We start from the raw sequence: 18,469 nt of genomic DNA on the forward strand, positions 1-18,469 counted from the left end.
GCAAAATGCTCCAGCTCTTTCTTCGGAGTGCCTACGTTTTCAGCTTTTTGTTGTTAAGTAGTAAAGTCTCAGTTTTCTGTGTTGTATTGTGTGTTTATGAGATCTGCAGACAAACCATTATGTTTTTATTTATATTTCACACAGCATCGCAACTGCTTTTGAATTGAGGTTACACCATGCACCTTAAACTCCCGCAGGCTTTTAAGATGGAGTGTGGTGCCATCTAAGGGCCACTCACCTCTCTGCAGCGTCTGAGCTCGGGATGCCTTGCCCATTCCTGAGAAGTGCCCGTCACCAAAGGATGGATGTCTGGCTCCATCTGAAGGACAGAAGACGTACAGAAACAGATTTTCAGCAAAACACTCAAAAAGTGTGTTTCTCTTTTTTTTTCCTTATGTAGTCATTTAGAAACAAGAACTTTGGCGTTATTCCTGGAAAAAGATGGCCAAATTTCCTCTCTTGGCATTATTATCTTCATCGTTTGATATTTAAAAATGTATACAATGTCCCACCAAGCACAGAGTTTACTCAGACATTTCTTTAACTAACATGAAAAAAATAAAGCAGAAAACTTCATGTTTCAATGTCACACATAAAGGCAGAAAACCACAATCATCTATAATCAAAGCAGCTTTTGCAGTCAATTTTTAGCTCGCTGCTGCAGCTTTAAAACAAAAAGTAAATCCTACAGTTTCATTTCTTTACACTTAAGAAGCCATCACCAGACCCTCCTATCTCAGGAAAACCAGGGCCATCACAGGTGACCCTCTGCACCCGCCCACCGCCTGTTTGACCCGCTGCCCTCTGGTCGGCGCCTCAGGTCAATCAGGTCCTACACCTCAACACTCACAAACAGCTTCTCCCCCTAGCCCATTTAGGCCTACATTTCACTCTTCATCACAAACCAAAAGTAAACACTCCGTTATAGCTTATTTTACTCCAGTGTAACCATATTTTACAAATTAAACATCACATTGTATTAAATAAGACACAAACCCAGCAATTAAGACCATAAGGTCACTGGGAAAGTTTACTGAGGACATACAGAGCGAGAGTGAACAGTAAGGCTCTTTCTCACACTTTTATTTGACCAAATTTCATGTGGAAACCACAGAGATCGCCATCTACTGGCCATGAAAAAGAATGCACTTAGGTACTGATGTCACTTTTCAGACCTTGGTAGCAAAGTCCATCTTTTTATGTAGTCTATGCTTCTTTGATGTCAGCGGTTGAATTTGTCCAGTTTTCTTGTAGTCAGACTGCGTAAACAGTAAAATCATTAGACACAAACCCAAAGCCATCAGTATTTTATTTATACCAGCAGTGGAGCATTTTTATCCACATGATCACCTTCAACCACAAGCAGCATTTAGAATAGAGATTTCATTTGGCACTAATTGCACACTCTTTGTTACTCTTTAGTCCAAAGTGACAATGCTGCAAATTAGAGCTTTTAGAGTGCACGGTCGGAGGGGTGGTGGTTCCCGGACCCCGCCCCATCCTCCCCACGCTCCCCACCCCCACCAGGCGCTATCGCTCGGTAGCGAGACCGAGACGCCCGGTCCGTCCCGGTGGTCATAAGAAAAAAGAAAAAAAAAATAGAGTGCATTTTGGTCTGACATTGTTCCATGATAAATGTTATCATATTTCTTTTTAGCCAAATCAGGCAATTCTGCCTCCTGGTAAAGCTACCAGGAGGCAGAATTGCAAATACACAGGACAGCGACGAGCACCTGGGTATCCCACAGGCCCCTGGGAACCATAATAAAGATGCACAAAAGTCAGCCACAGCCTGTTTTTATGCAACTTTCCTATGCTCATTTTGGGGGGTTTTCCCCCCTGGACCCCCCATGCCTCCCCATTTAGAAAAAAATGGCTTTGTTTTCTAAAGTTAAAACTCTTTTAACTGAGTGTAATTCGTCTAAATAACCCTTATAGTGGTGTCAACTTTGCATCTTGGGACGAGAACCAGCCCACCAAAGGTTCCAGACCAGCCCTCTATACAACTTTGTAAAACTGATGCGGTTAAGTCTCAAATTTCTGTCCATCATTGCAGCTGTCACATTTTACAGTTGTTGTTTTGTTTTTTTAACCAACGAAGGCAATACATACCTGAAGTAATTACATTTTTATTGTTAATATACCATTAAATAACAGAAAAGTTCCAGTTCTTTACCCGTTTACAAGAGAATTGTTTATTTATGTTTTATTGACAACAGGTGCACGGTAAAGTTAGGGTGAAAGGTGAGTGCTGACTAGGCTGCGCCCTGTTTTACCTTTGTTAAATCGAGTAACTGAACTGAACATCTTGAGCATGTGTGTGCTGTTGGTGCCTCTAAATCACTGGCTGGTTGAACCGATCACAACTTTCAGACATGTATACAGCATGTGAGGAGGTGTCTAATCCGTAAGCAAATGATGACTCTGGGCACTTTTTCTTTTTGAGCTTGCATTTACTTCACATGTCTGTGTCTTTTGTCCCATCTCCCTCCCCTCAACCCCAACAGTCTGGGCAGATGGCTGCCCCTACCTGAGCCTGGCTCTATCATACATTGCTTCCTGTTAAAAGGGAGTTTTTCCTTCCCACTGTCACCAAGTGTTTGCTCATACAGGGTCATCTGATTGTTGGGGGTTTCTCTTCATTATTGTAGCATCTTTACCTTACAATATAAAGCACCTTGAGACAACTGTTATGATTTCATCCTATAAAAGTAAAATTGAACTGAATTGAACTTAAAGAGCGCGGTTCTTCTTTCTGATTGGCTGACCCTGGTAAACAAAGTTTAGTAGTGTGAAGGCTGAGCTTTCAGCTCTCGGGAATTATTTGCACACATTTTGACATCCGTACAGTGGATATATAAATCGAGTACACATGTACACAATAGAAAACATAATGCCATTATTCTCATGCAAACTGTCCAATCAGTGAGTCCACTAGTCTGTCCTTCATGTATTGGTTCAGCTCAAACCCACACAGGAAAGAAATCCACAGTAGATCTACAGACAGCAGAGCAACAGGCAGCAAATGTCCCGTCTTTCTCACCTTCTGCAGAGACAAACTGTCCAACAGCCAGTGACCCTCCACCTCCCGTCTCCACAAACTCCACTTCAGACACAATGATGTTGTCCTCCAGCACAGAGCCGCAGCCCATGCATACTGCATCGCCACGTGCATGGTCAACATCAATGTCCGAACTGCCACAGTTTTTACACACCTTGGAGCTCATGGTGTCGTTCCTCAAGTCTCAAAGCCTGATGGGAAAAGATAAGGCCAGTAAATACAGGAAGTAGCGTAAGTACATAACTGGCTCCCTACATAGAAAGAGGAAAGGAGCCACCTTGCGTCTCTGTAGTCGGTATGTGTTTCTTTGTGGTCCACTGCAGTCTTTTTTTTTTTTTTTGTACCTTTGATTATAAATGTGTGAAGTTATGCTGCCTCTCTTTTTGGGCAGTTTGCAGAATTTTATAATGACTTTGGGTCTCATCTTTGGATTGACATTCTGTTAAGAAATGTTACCAGTCATGTCACAGAGACGATGTGACTAGCACTATCTACTGTAGTGTAATAGGGATCTGGACGAGCATGTAACAAACTGGCTGTGTTTAGGCACTTCCAGGATGAGGTTTTCTTTCTTGAAATCACCACGTATAATAACTGAGGAGTCCAAGTTTGTCTGCTTCGCACACAGTATCGGATCATCAAGTGTATGCATGTTTTGAAGCTAAAACTTTTATTATATTACACTTTCAAATTCCTGGAGCTCCTCCCTGTTCAGTAATCCAAGCATGAGGTCAGCAGGGGCGCAACACAACACAGGTGGTCTCTAACTTGTGGCCCCTTGGGAGGGTAATCCCTCCAATACTGGAGGCTATTGCGTGTAAAAGAGGATTGTACCCCGCTGTATCAGTACTTTTACTCGGATTACAGACGTCTATAAGGTAGTGCTTCTCCCACTGGCAGTCCATCGTGTTGGTTTCATGATGCAGCCTCCTGCAGCGGTTGTGAACAACTTGCCCGCGGCTCTCCTCCCATTAGCCGGCCAGCTACGTGGCACTGGTCAGCAGCCGCCGGCTAACTCGGGTTTTTCCAACTTTTCTAGCCTAAAAGCGAGAGCTATTCAAGACACAAGCTGGCTCACTACTCCCTGAATTGTCTCGCCTCTTTGTGTTCTTTTGATTAGATTAACTGATACTGTTGTTAGCCGACTGAGCAGCAGACTGTTCACATGGGGCTGTTTACAGCAAGGAACGAGAAGCTAGCCCAGGGCTGCTACCGGCAAACTCACTGCAACGACCACTCATGCTAACACCAACACGAAGTCATGCGTATCCGGAATAAAGAAGCGTCACGAAAGGCTACACAAACACACACATTTAATATGTGCTGACAGCATTCATACCTCTAGTCTGGTGAAGTCAGCGGCAGCATGCAGCCACGCCGGGACGAGTCTGCCTCCTCGGCTCTAGTGTTTTCGACAGACGCTGATTTGAAAGTATTTCTCATTGACTGTGGTGCTTCACTGTTTGTAACTGTGGTCTCCGGAGAGCAAACAGAAGGGTGACAACGAACAGATATTTCACAAAAGCCGTTAACGCCTGAACAATCCTTAACACAACACACCCGACGTGAAAACATGTGCGTTTGATGCCCAGGGAACTCGGGCGAGACCAACTCTGCCGTGAGGGGTGTCACTATGTCAAGATTATATTTATTTCAAATCAAGATTGAGCAGAGGATTAGGTTTTAGAACGTTTTTGATATAAATATTGTTTAAATTGCATGTTGTGTGACGAAAGATTATCAGTAAGAGAAATAAATTTCATACAAAGAGTTTATACCAAAGATATACCGAGGTTGTTTGTATTATGGTACGTCCCCTGTCGCCGGTTTCCAAACTAACAGGAAATAATAAAATAAAAGGGTCCCATATCCGTTTCGTTTTTCATTCATGCATTCTTGTTAATAGCTAGGTTTCATTTGACGTAGACGTGACGTCGACGTAAAGCGCGAAATTTGACTGGCGGTCGGAAGTGAAAAAGATAAGCGCAAAATCACAGACAGACAGTACGCAAAATGCCTATGTCCCGTTGTGTTTACGGATGCTCCAGTAGGTCGACCAGAGAAACCGATAAACGGTATTTTAGGGTACCAAAAATAGCCCAACGAAGAGGAGAAAAATGGAAAATTCTAACCGAAAAATGTAGGAAAAAATGGATTTTAAATTTACGTTTACAGTCGGGAGGAGCAGAGTCTGCCAATGCCCGTGTCTGCAGCGACCACTTCGTCAGAGGTAATGTTATGTTTGCAAACGAACTTATTAGCATTAGGTTGTCGTTAAATTCTCGTTTACTTAGTGCTTTTAAGTTAGTAGTCTAATATTGACTTGATTGGGACTATAGGCTGCCCAAGTGCTTTGGATGACGAAGAGTGAATGAGCTGCAATCACTTCTCCATCCTCCTTTGCAATTACCCAAGTCTTCAGAGGTGTCTCGTTAGACCTCTGGGAATGGTTTACCTTGAAACAAACAACTGTCACTCTAACGAAGTCCTAAGGATGTGGCATGTTTGTTGACGTTAAAGCCGCTACCGCTAACTGTTAGCGTGTTTAAGATAAAGCAATATAAGAACAAACACTCACCCTTGCAAACACCAAACTGTATCCATCACGGAGACGTTTTGTTCCAAGGTTGTGGATCCACCCGCTGACAAAAAAATTGTACGCCTCCAGACTCTTGAAAGCTTTCATTTGCTGCCTAGTGTAGTAAGAAGTCTGGAGGACCAAGTAGTTGGTGATATCCACAGCCTCGATAGTAGGCAAATCCTTTACTTCTGTGGTGTATTCGGACATTTTCAAAGAATACGGATCACGTCCGATATATTTTTTAACTATCTGTTTATATCTCTCCCGAGAAACGGGGTCTAAAGTTGCACAATAGCTGCTCTCCTGACTCTCCACAGTGTCCTCCATGTTTACTTCCGCCCTCCACTCAAAAATCGCGCTGCCTCCGCACGTCATCAGAACCACGTGACCGCAACCCAACTATATCAAACTTTTCTGCTGCATTTGGGTGTATTTAAAGATTTTGAATAGGCTAAACAATAGCAGCAGCCTATACTGACTGTTCTTTTTTTTTTTTTTTAGCAATCAGCTAAATTTATTGTTATATAGGAGGACAGGGTTTCGGTTGTGAATTATCATTATCCAATGAGCAATCGAAAAGATTAAATTAGTGTAAATTATACTTTATAGACTATATGCATCCTGGGACCAGAACCAGAGAATTTTAAAAAATACATATATTGAGATATATGAGACGACAGACATTTGATAATAGATGTGAACATAAATCTCAATATGAAGATGTGAAAATGAATAAATATATAAATATGACAAAAAAAACGGTAATTAAAAATATATGAGAAACTTTCAACTGGAAATTAAAAAAAAGAAAAACAAGGAAAAAAGTAGTCTGTCGCTCCATGTAACCCTGGGAGTTATGGGTATGAGTTGTTCAGCTACTGGTATAAAAGTAGACGGATTAGAGTTAGGGGTTCTTATTTTCTTTAACCGACATAATTAAACATTTCAGTTACATAAAACATGTGAATTTTTATTTTATCTACTGTATAGCCTGTATAATAAATAAGTATTTAATCCAATAAGTATAAAATCCAGAAAACTACACAACATGATTTGGTTCATTTACAAACACAAGTCTAACCTCAGTTTCACATTCTGTTTTTATTAGAAATAATCCAATTCTTACGTGCTTAAATTTACACAAAATGCCAGAAATCTGCACTGTCATGAACACTTTTTTCACCAACATCTCAAAAACTATTAAAGATAAAAGGTGAGTGGATGGCATGACCGCTATATTAAACAGTTTAAAGGTAATGTTTGAAAACCGCATGTCAGCTGAGAGTGTAATAAAAGAAACAAAACCTTAAATAAACACTGCATTCTTGATGGATGACTGACTTAGTGCGAGCAATCATTGCCAGTACGATTGCTTATTAAGGTTAATGTGTTGAATCATCTGTTATAGGTTTCCTATTCATTTTCAGTTATATTAAATACATTTTTTTTTAAATCCAGTGAAACAATAACACTGACGTTTCTGACAATATTCGTCTTTGCTGAGGCTCCACATAACTACACTGGACCACAGCTGTGCACATACAGATGTACTGTAACTGTATCTGTAAACTTCAATAATGTGATCAGAGTATTCTCTGAATGTTCCAAGAACCAATAAACACAAAATATAAAAAGTTTGAATTGGTCCTCACCTTCTGAATCTGAATCATCCATATACTGCCATGCCTCTATTTCTCTTTGCAAATAAACAAGTTTACTTCATGGTGAAGTGGAGAAAGTGAAACTTTTAATACTAATAGTAATCATTATCAGTCTTAGGACCATTATTATTACTATTATTGTTGTTGTTGATACCATTTGATCATTAATTACATTTCCAAAACGATTCTTAGTAAACACAAAATGCAGGTTCTCAATCAAAGTGTTTATTATTTGGCATACCGAAGATTATTCAGAGTGACCAGGGATCAAACTTTTCGTCAAATCTATTTCCACAAGTTCTCAAGCTGTTGAACATCACACATAACAAAGCCTCTCCTTATCATCCACAGAGCCAAGGTGCTTTAGAGCGCGTCCATCAAATGCTGAAGTCCTTGTTACGTGCCTGTTGCACAGAAATGAAGAGTGACTGGGAGGAAGGTTTGCCGTGGCTTCTGTTGGCAGCGTGAGAAGTGTGCCAGGAGAGTACTGGGTTTAGCCCAAATGATTTGGTCTTTGGCCACAAAGTTCAGGGACCCTTGACAGTGCTGTGCGATAAGTGGTTATCAGGTGAACCACCAGTGAACTTGATAGATTACGTTAATGGTTTTTGGCACAGACTGTATGTAGCGGGTCAGTTGGCAAAACAGAACCTTGAAAAGGCTCAGGCTCAGACAATGTTAAGGTGCGTGGTGAGAACGAGGCCCCAATGCAGGACTTTCCCATCCTGCAGGACTGTGCTCGTGGTCCAGGTGTGACAGGCAAACAACTCCAACACTCGACATTTACAAATACTTCGCTCCTCTGACACACTCCTCTCCAAGTTCCTAACAAGACAAGGTACAGAGATCAGATTGGTGAACTCACAGAAACACACGCACAGACTATTTCCACTCAGAGCTGAGACTTCACTTACTCGGTAACTCAACGATCCAGCGTTGACTGAAGCTCAGTTAAGTAGTGGCCAATCTAGATGGAAGACAGGTGTGGCGGCTTCAACACGGGAAACACCTTCCGGCCTGATGACGCCCATAAACTGGCACGCTGGAATACACACACACACATACACACACACTTAAAGGAGGAAGCAGGGGACTGGGAGGGGAGCCAAAACAAAACACACAGAAAAACATACATACAGGCAGCTCGACCGATGGAGACTGCCAGACCATCACAATTTAGCAGGGAAAATCCAAACCTACATCATATATAGAGAAAATACGGTAAAATTGGAGAGAGGGACTGAGAGATAGAGAGAGAGAAATAAACCCCTTTTGCAGCACTTATGTCACAGTAAGACAGATATAAAAGCTACTAGACCAGTTCTAGGTTTGCAGCTAAGAAGGTCACACTTAACCTTCCTTAGTTCAAGATAGTTTTAGTTAACACAACTTTGTTCCAAATTACAAACTTAGGTTATTCTTTAAGCTTTACTTCTTGATTTAGGAATCAGATTTAATCTAAAACCTTCAGTTTCAGATTCTACTTATTTAAGAGAATCTAAAAGTCTGAGACCGATCTGTTCTGTGCAGGGCTGATAAAGCCAACGTAGTGATATGAGCTCATTTAACTTGTGCCCACTACTAATCCCTCTGAGAAGTTTGTGTCTTTCCTTGCATGAGAAATGAACTCTTATCAAAGCATAATTTGGTGCATTGACCCTTTAACACAGAGTTCCTATAGAGAAATCTGGTTTGGCTCAAAACAAGAAAATAACATCAGCATAAAACATAACTCAATAGTCAGGGAGGATAAATCACAGGTTCTGACTCCAGCTTGTTGATCAGGTGAACAACCTGTCACCTGACTCGGCTCTCCTCCACACAGTCCTCGTTCTTAAATATAAAAATTCCATTTCTCCTCGTTATTGTTGTTTCTGCTTCCAGATCAAAAATGCAGATGAAGAGAAATGATGGTACTATCTGATCCAGTTGTGGCCCGTGGTTATTTAGGAACAATACATGTTGACAAGAAAAAAAGCAATCATAAAGTCTGTGTATTCATGACTGTAATGGCTATCAAAGAATATTTGGCATGACGTCTTCATTCAGAATTAATTCAACTATTATTTCCTCCCTGTCTATTAATGACCTCACATTGCAGGCACTGGTGCAGCTGAAGCCAATACTCAACAAAGTACAAGAGGGACTAAAGCTCGGTTTAGATTAGGTGTGGGCAAACCCTCACCAGACGTGCCAGCAGCTCTTACATTTGAAGGATGTAAGTAAAGTTGTAAAAGAGGCTCACACTTATTCTAAACATTTTTTTTAAGTTATGGTATCTTATCTCCAAGCTCCTGGAGAGAACCCAGAGAGCCACGAGGACTCTGTTGCTCTGAGGTGACTGCTGTTCACGGTGCACTGAAGACTCTCAGTTGTCTTTGGATGCTTCTGTTTCTTCCTCCTTATGCAGTTACTGCTCCTCTCTTTGCAAAGACAAAGACCAAATAACACGACAGAAGAGTGAATCACTTTAGAACAAGACAAACACTCCTGGTTACTCTGAGGAAATGTCATGACATGATGAATATATTTACCATGTTAGTCAGGGAAACTCGTTTGTGGTGTGTCTCTTTTTGTTTCTCCTTTTCACCAGATTCTTAAAAACAAAAGGCAGAAAAGCAACAATAAAAGTTAAAACCTCAAGAAGTTTTCTAACATTTTGGGACATCATTTTAGAGACAACCTTGAACATTACTTATTACTTACCACTGTGTTGGTTCTTGCTGATGTGTGAGATGCAGCAGAGGATAATGTACACTTGGCACTGTCTTTATGGATCCTTAGTTCGTTTTGCACAGATTTACACTTGGCTCTACAATAGATGTTCCTCGTTCAAGATCCAGTCCACAGCCCTGCCATTTGTCCAACACAGTTCACAAAAGCAGTGCCAAAGTCTTAAAACTATTAAAGAGTCTTCAGGAAATAAGTTCTCTGAGAAAGGCTTCACAGTCTGAAGTGTTTCTTTGGTGGAGTGGGGTTTATACTGCTGCTCTCTTCCTCTGTAGCCTTTCTCTTCATGCTCTGTGCAAACCTCTTTAGAAACTGGCAGAGCACCAACATGATAACTCTGCCCTCTGAGCTGGAGTCCGTGATTCTCCAGCTGTTTGTCATCTCAGTTCCCTCACATTTCTGTACATAGCACTACCCCGCACTCTCTGTATATACACATTGGTGACCTCTGTAAATAAACCCTTGTGTTCAGCAGATTCAGGAGTCCTGCGTTTGAGTGCCCTACACTGAACCGTAACATAATGATCCAGCCAGAATATGGACTCAGCGGACTCTGCCGCCCAGCAGCGCGTCCCCACGGCCGAGGAGGTTTTGGAACGCCACGAGCAAATGCTGCAGCTCCTCAATCAGCAGTTGGCCACTCTAACGCAGGCTTTTGCTCAGCGCATACCCCTGGTAAGCCCAGCAGCCTCTCCTCCCTCTGTCTCCTCACAGTTACCGGCTTCTGAGCCTTCGGCACCCGGATCTTCGGCTTCGCCTCATCCCACTCCCTTGGAGCCCCCGGAGCGAGCTTTGCCAACACCTGAACCCTTCACGGGTGAGTTTCACAAGTGTGCTGGTTTTCTGACCCAAATAACCATGCAGTTTAGACAGTTACGGAGGACGTATGAAACCGATGACGCTAAGATTGCCTTTTTTGTCCAGCTGTTACGCGGACCGGCTTTAAACTGGGCTCAAGCTGTTTTGAGAACGCACGCCAGCATCTCGTAGCAGGATTTTCTTGCTAAATTCAAATGTCTGTTTGAAAGGGGTACTGGCGCTGACGCAGCAGCTCACCGTTTACTAAATCTTAAGCAGGGAAGACGAAGTATGGCGGAATACTCCATTGAGTTCTGGACGCTGGCCGAAGAGACCGGGTGGGGGCAGCCTGCATTGATAAGCACCTTGTTGAATAATGTGTGTGAGGAGTTAAAGGGCGAACTAGTGATGAGAGAGTTACTTAAAACTTTGTCTGATGTGATAACGTTGTGTGTGAAGGTGGACGAGCATTTACGTGCGTGCCGCAGAACTGAGGACTACGTTTCCCAAAGGTCTCTGGGCCGCGGCGAGGCAGCATCGGGCGGAAGCGCCACGAATGGCGGAAGAGATTCAGAGTTGCACAACATGGAGGAGGGTGAGCAACCTATGCAACTGGGTCGCTCTCGCCTTTCACCCGAGGAACGGCACCGTCGGTGGAGGGCCGGTGAGTGTTTTTATTGCGGCCGTAAGGGTCATATCGCCAATGTTTGTCCGTCACTGCCAAAAGGCCGTGCCCGCCAGTAGAGAGGGGAATACGGGTGGGCGAGGTCTCTGTTTCACAGTCTCCTCCACGGCTCATGCTAGCAGCTAAATTAACGGTGCAGCTTCAGGACCACGCTCTTAAGGCTCTGATCGATTCAGGGGCGGAACAGAACTTTATTGACGCTTCGCTGGCCCGACGATTACATCTTAACACCGAGCCTTTGCCACGGTCACTCCAGGTCACCGCCCTCAGTGGCCAGCGGCTTCCTAACATCACTCATATCACTGAGCCCGTTTTACTGACTCTCTCAGGTAATCATTCCGAGACCATACAACTATATGTGTTCCAAGCTCCGCTCACGCCGCTAGTTCTGGGTTACCCTTGGTTGCGTCACCATAATCCTGTTATCGATTGGATAAAGGAGAGCATTGTGGGGTGGGGGAGGCTTGTCACATGTCCTGTCTTAAAGCTGCCACCCCTTTTCTGAACCGCTAACCAAGTCTTCTCTCTCCGAGCCGCCGGACCTCTCCTCCGTGCCACCCGTCTACCATGATCTCAAACAAGTGTTTTGCAAAGATAGGGCACGTTCGCTTCCTCCGCATCGGCCGTATGACTGCGGCATTGATCTTCTTCCTGGCGCACCTCTCCCTACCAGCCGCCTATACAGTCTGTCTCAGCCCGAACGCGAAAGCATGGAAAGATACATCAATGAATCACTCGCCGCGGGTCTCATTCGCCCTTCGACCTCTCCTGTGGCCGCCGGCTTCTTCTTCGTCACCAAGAAAGACAAGAGTTTACGACCTTGTATTGATTATCGGGGCCTTAACAACATCTCAGTGAAGAATAAGTATCCACTCCCTCTTTTAAGTTCTGCCTTCGAGCTCCTCCAGGGGGCCACCATCTTCACTAAACTGGACCTGCGCAACGCCTACCATCTGGTAAGAATAAGGGAGGGGGATGAATGGAAAACAGCCTTCAACACTCACCTTGGTCATTTTGAATACCTTGTCATGCCGTTTGGTCTCACCAATGCCCCAGCTGTTTTTCAGGCCCTGGTAAACGACGTACTCCAGGACTTCATCAACCACTTCGTCTTCGTTTATCTGGATGACATTCTCATTTTCTCTCATTCTGTCTCTGAACACGAACGCCATGTCAAGCAGGTTCTCCAACGCCTCCTGGAGAACCGTCTCTTCGTGAAGGTGGAAAAATGTGAGTTTCATACTCCCACAATCTCGTTTCTGGGCTATGTCATTGAACAAGGTGACCTGAGAGCGGATCCTGCCAAAGTTCAGGCTGTGTTGAACTGGCCCACTCCTTCCCATCGCAAACAGCTTCAGAGTTTCTTGGGTTTCGCTAACTTTTATCGCCGTTTCATCCGCAACTATAGCCAGCTCGCTCTACCCCTGACTCGTCTCACCTCACCTAAGGTCTCCTTCCGCTGGGATGAACTGGCTCGCCAGGCTTTCTCGTGCCTGAAGGAACGCTTTGCTTCTGCACCCATCCTCGTCCAACCCGACCTCAGTCAACCCTTCGTCGTGGAGGTGGACGCCTCGGACGCAGGAGTTGGGGCGGTGCTCTCCCAGCGACAAGGCGGTAAGCTTCACCCTTGTGCGTACTTCTCTCGCCGTCTCTCTCCTGCAGAAAGGAATTATGACGTGGGGAACCGAGAGCTATTGGCCATCAAGCTGGCCCTTGAAGAGTGGCGTCACTGGTTGGAGGGAGCTGCCCAACCGTTCGTGGTTTGGACGGACCACAAAATCTTGGAATACATTCGGTCCGCAAAATGACTCAACGCCAGGCAAGCTAGGTGGGCCCTGTTTTTCACCAGATTTCAATTCACAATCACCTACAGACCCGGCTCCCGTAATGTCAAACCCGATGCTCTCTCACGCCAGTTTGCCGCCCCTGAAGACGCTGCCCAGGACGTCCCCATTTTTCCTTCCACGTGTGTAGTCGGGGCCCTAACCTGGGAGATCGAGTCAGCTATTCGAGAGGCTCAACGAACTGAACCAGACCCTGGTACGGGTCCCCCGGGCCTACTCTTTGTTCCCTCTTCAGTCAGATCACGAGTTTTGCATTGGGCTCACACGGCCAAGTTCACCTGCCACCCTGGGGTCCACCGCACCGTTACCTTCCTCCAACGCTTTGCCTGGTGGCCATCTTTGCCTGAGGACGTCCGAGAATACATTGCCGCCTGTCCTACATGCGCTCAAAACAAGAGCGTCAACCAGCCATCCTCCGGCCTTCTCCAACCCCTACCGACCCCTGGCCGCCCGTGGTCACACATCGCCATGGACTTCATCGCGGGCCTCCCGTCCTCATCAGGTAACTCAGTCATCCTTACAATCATTGATCGTTTTTCGAAAGCTGCTCACTTTGTCGCCCTTCCCAAGCTCCCCACTGCTCTAGAAACAGCTCGGCTCCTGACAAACCATGTCTTCCACCTCCACGGAATCCCCACGGACATCGTCTCTGATAGGGGGCCGCAGTTCACATCACGGGTCTGGAAAGAATTCTGTAACGCCCTCGGAGCGCAGGTCAGTCTCTCCTCTGGTTTTTGTCCTCAGACTAACGGCCAGACAGAACGAGCCAATCAGGAACTCGAGGCGGCCCTCCGGTGCTTGGCATCCACCAATCAGACAACTTGGAGTGAGCAACTCCCGTGGATTGAGTACGCTCATAATAGTCTTACCTCCTCAGCCACCGGGGTGTCCCCCTTCGAAGCTTCTCTGGGTTACCAACCACCTCTCTTTCCGGCCGTCGAAGGTGAGCACTTTGTCCCCTCTGTCCAGCAGCACCTACGGAGGTGTCGACGCGCCTGGAGAGCCGCCCGGGCCGCCCTTCTTCGCACAGCTGATCGCAATAAGCGCCTGGCGGACCGTCACCGGACCCCCGCACCCACCTACGCCCCGGGACAAAAGGTCTGGCTGTCAACCCGATTTGTTCCGCTCTGGACTGAGTCTAAAAAACTATCTCCCACCTTCATTGGTCCGTTCGTTATAGACTCTCTGGTTAACCCGGTTTCTGTCCGTCTCAAGTTGCCCCGAAATATGTGGCTGTTGACATCCAGGGTACAGACACAGTTCCTCCGGGCTGCCTTCAGCACATAAATATCCACCTTCTCTGGAAGTACTGGAGTCAGGATCTGAGAATGTAAGCAGGACCCTGCAGGCAGCACCATCATACCAGCTGGTGAGTCTGTAGAAGGAGATGGAGTGATGTTCTCCCTCTGACTCTGCAGCACGGGGTTTAAAAGGTGTCGTCAGCTGCTCTGAGTGAAACTATCCCCTGACTGCGATTGGAGGAAAATCCTTGCACCCCGTAACCAGGTCATGGTAAAGGGAGAGGAGCAGATTGTTCATAGAGTCCAAATGGCTGCTGTTTAAAGGACGGTTCCTCAAGTTTGTTGACGACTATCTGACACACACTGACTGGACTCACCAGCTCAGCTACGAGAAAGCAGAACAGTCATCTATGTTAATCATAACATAATCAGACAAATTAAAGATTTCAATGTCAAGACATGGCTTTATATCATCATATGCTATTTCTACACACAGGCAATAAGAGACCCACAGCAGAACTCAATGTTTATAAAAGTCTTAACATTTTTCATGTGCTAGAATGTGAGAACATTTCTGTTGCATTGTAAATGGTTCAATTGGAGTTGTTATAGGGCCAGAGGCGGGGGTACACCCTGGACAGGTTGCCACCTGACACAGAGAGGGCTCAAACAGAGAAACAAGCTACCATTCACACTCACATTCACACCTATGCCTAATTTCAAGCACTTACATCATTTCTCTGGACTGTGGGATGAAGCCAGAGCTCCTGGAGAGAACCCAGACAGCCACCAGGACTCTCTTGCTCTGAGGTGACTGCTGTTCACGGTGCCCCCAAAAACTCTCAGGCTGTCTTTGGATGCTCCTGTTTCTTCCTCCTTATGCAGTTACTGCTCCTCTCTTTGCAAAGACAAAGACCAAATAACACGACAGAAGAGTGAATCACTTTAGAACAAGACAAACACTCCTGGTTACTCTGAGGAAATGTCATTACATGATGAATATATTTACCATGTTAGTCAGGGAAACTCGTTTGTGGTGTGTCTCTTTTTGTTTCTCCTTTTCATCAGATTCTTAAAAACAAAAGGCAGGAAAGCAACAATAAAAGTTAAAACCTCAAGAAGTTTTCTAACATTTTGGGACATCATTTTAGAGACAACCTTGAACATTACTTATTACTTACCACTGTGTTGGTTCTTGCTGATGTGTGAGATGCAGCAGAGAATAATTTATCCTTGCCACTGTCTTCATGGATCCTTAGTTCATTTGCATAGATTATATAATAAAGTCATTTTGTAATCCTCATAGCAATATCAAAAACACAGGTCAGCAACAAGAAATAACGAAAAGTGCAAGAGGCACTGAAAACACTGACCTGTGTTTCTCAACAATAACAAAGAACTATATACATATGTACAAAAGTTTGGAGAAAATAAGTTCTCCAGGAAAGGCTTCGATCTTGATTAGAGTCTGAAGCGCTTCCTTGGTGGAGCGGGGCTCCTGCTGCTGCTTTTCTCCTCTGTCGCCTTTCTTTTTGCACGCTGTGCAAACATCCTCCGGAAGCGGCAGAGCACTGACATGATGACGTTGCCCTCTGAGCTGTAGTCAGTGACCCTCCAGATGTTTGTCATCTCAGTGTCACAGTCTTCTGTGCGATACACAGCAGATATGACTCTGTTGACGGTGAGGCCGTTGACCTCCAGGGTGCGGACACAGTTCCTCCGGTCTGCCTTCAGCACAAAATATTCGCCTTGTCAGGAAGGACCGGAGTCAGGATCTGAGATGTCAGGCGGGACCCTGGAGGCAGCACCACCATTCCATCTGGTGAGTCGGTAAGAGGAGATGGAGTGGTGTTTTCCCTCCGACTCTGCAGCACAGGTCTAAACGTTGTTTCCAGCTCGTCTGTGTCAAGGTGTCCCCTGAATGCGACGTGAGGAAAATCCTTGGACCCCGTAACCAGGTGATGGTAAAGGGAGAGGACCAGGTCTTTCATAGAGTCCAAATGGCTGGGGCTCAAAGGACGTTTCCTCAGGTTGGTGACAACCATTTGACGCACACTAAGTGGCTTCACCAGGTCAGCTACAAGAAATCAGAAAGGTCATCTATGTTAATCATGACATAATCAGACAAATTAAGGATTTAAATTTCAGCACATGGCTTTATATCATCATGTGCTATTTCCACACACAGCCAGTCAGGAGCCACAGCACAACTTATTGTTTATGAAAGCCTTAAGATTGGTAGAAGGAGAGAAAATGATTTTGCACTGTAAATGGCTAAATGGCTTGTTTTAAACCAAAGATCACACCAACAATTTCACATTCAAATGAAAAACTAAGCGTCTTATTATGTTGCAAACACTAAATAAGTCCTGCTGATAGAAATCCTTTGCAAAATTATCATTTTAGCTGCATGTAAATTAAAATGTATAGTTTTGTGTTCTTGGTGACTGTGAACAAAGTTTAATGGAGTATATCAAAATTTGTGATAAAGGAATGTAACCCATAATATTTGTGAATTCTGGACATATTGTCAGTAAGGTTGCATAGAGTTTCAGTGACGTTTGATACTGAATTCATGTTCAGCACTTAGGTTGTCATATTTTATTTTAGTTAAGCATCAATCTGTTGAAAATAAAACAGCTAAAGTCAGACTTAAAAACCTCCAACCTTCTTATTGCATGCAATTTCAATTTCTCACGCAGCACATAACATACATCTGGACACCTGTAATGCACTAACATAAATATGATATATTTAATTAGATCAGCATCTCGCAGTACCCATAAATGATTTTGCACATAATGCATACAAGATCAAATCTGGTCACTCCCTAACCTCCCAAAATTAGGCTATATCATTTTTATTTTATTTTTATTTTATTTTCCTAGCTCTGTAAACTCAACGAGTGCCTCTGTGAACTCTCACAGGTCTATCATGCTTCTATACAGATCCGTAATCTATTAGCTTCATTGTCTAATTCAGGGCCAATTGCCAAAATCCTCCACATACAAAAACGGGACTCCAGGATGGCCGCACTGACGTCAGACGTCAGCCTCCTGCCGAGTCTAATGAGTGACGTCATTTCCAGGGCGCGCATCTTTCAAACAAAAATTACCCAGTCGCCATATTTGGCTTGACTTTCAATCTAATGAAACTTTAATCACTTTAAAGCAATAAAAGGCCCGTGTACGGTGTGTTTGTTTGCTTAAATATTCTATTAGGCTATACTTATTAGCTTACTAAGCTTTACCATAGCGGCCGTCAAGTATGCGGTTGATACCAAGGGACAGCAGGTATTGCTGACGCTGTAATCCAGGGGTGGCCATTTTGGGTGCTTCAGTTGTCCTATTCTTCAAGTTTGGAAAACTTTCAGAGTCGCTGGTAAAATGCGAGTTTTCACAGCACTAGTTAGAAAAGCTCCTCTTAGCACTCTCATGTGAAAACAAAATTCGAGCGTTGGCTTCTGCTTTTATACCGGCTCAACACGTCATCATCACCTTGACTCCCAGTGTCACCAAGCGACGCGGAGTGATAAACATTTCGGCTTTATTTATTCAGAATAAGTTTCCCACAATTATCATATTTCTAAAAAAATAATTCTCAATTAGTTTCACATTTTCGATTCATAAATATTTTAATATCATTACGAGACTGTCCTTATATTTTTTACATCATTAATTCATAACTTTATAAACAATAAATAACGAAAGCTCATCACGTTAAGTCTGCTTATTTGTTTTGTTAAAAATAACAAACAGTTAGTCCTCAGATTAAAACAATTTAAAGAAAAAAATAATATTCATGCTGAAAGGAAACCAAATAAATGAACGAATAAAAAATGAATATATAAACAAACAAAGCGAGTACA

The 18,469-nt window shown here is 44.1% G+C and overlaps 1 protein-coding gene and 2 long non-coding RNA genes across 3 annotated transcripts in view; 1 reads left to right on the top strand and 2 right to left on the bottom strand.

Moving 5' to 3' along the window:
* Positions 1-4,692, bottom strand: part of LOC100698875 (transcription factor IIIB 90 kDa subunit) — a 122,029-nt gene extending 117,337 nt beyond the window's left edge. The window contains exons 1-3 of the mRNA XM_019348966.2: positions 4,401-4,692; positions 3,044-3,252; positions 239-319 (exon numbers count right to left, since the gene is read on the bottom strand). Of these exons, the coding sequence (XP_019204511.1) occupies positions 239-319; positions 3,044-3,227 (265 nt within the window). The 5' untranslated portion in view covers positions 3,228-3,252; positions 4,401-4,692. The remainder of the gene's footprint in view (positions 1-238; positions 320-3,043; positions 3,253-4,400) is intronic.
* Positions 4,693-4,967: 275 nt separating this feature from the next.
* On the top strand, positions 4,968-5,920 carry LOC112843048 (uncharacterized). The gene is made up of 2 exons (XR_003215146.1): positions 4,968-5,291; positions 5,401-5,920. It is a non-coding gene; the product is annotated as an uncharacterized LOC112843048 (long non-coding RNA).
* Positions 5,921-6,724: 804 nt separating this feature from the next.
* Positions 6,725-11,977, bottom strand: LOC109196020 (uncharacterized). Its single transcript, XR_002057495.2, has 5 exons — positions 10,010-11,977; positions 9,838-9,899; positions 8,441-9,726; positions 8,218-8,345; positions 6,725-8,128 (listed from the first exon to the last, which is right to left on the bottom strand). It is a non-coding gene; the product is annotated as an uncharacterized LOC109196020 (long non-coding RNA).
* Between the last annotated feature and the right edge of the window lie 6,492 nt (positions 11,978-18,469).

This window comes from Oreochromis niloticus, linkage group LG19 (assembly GCF_001858045.2).
Source record: "Oreochromis niloticus isolate F11D_XX linkage group LG19, O_niloticus_UMD_NMBU, whole genome shotgun sequence".
NCBI lineage: Eukaryota > Metazoa > Chordata > Actinopteri > Cichliformes > Cichlidae > Oreochromis > Oreochromis niloticus.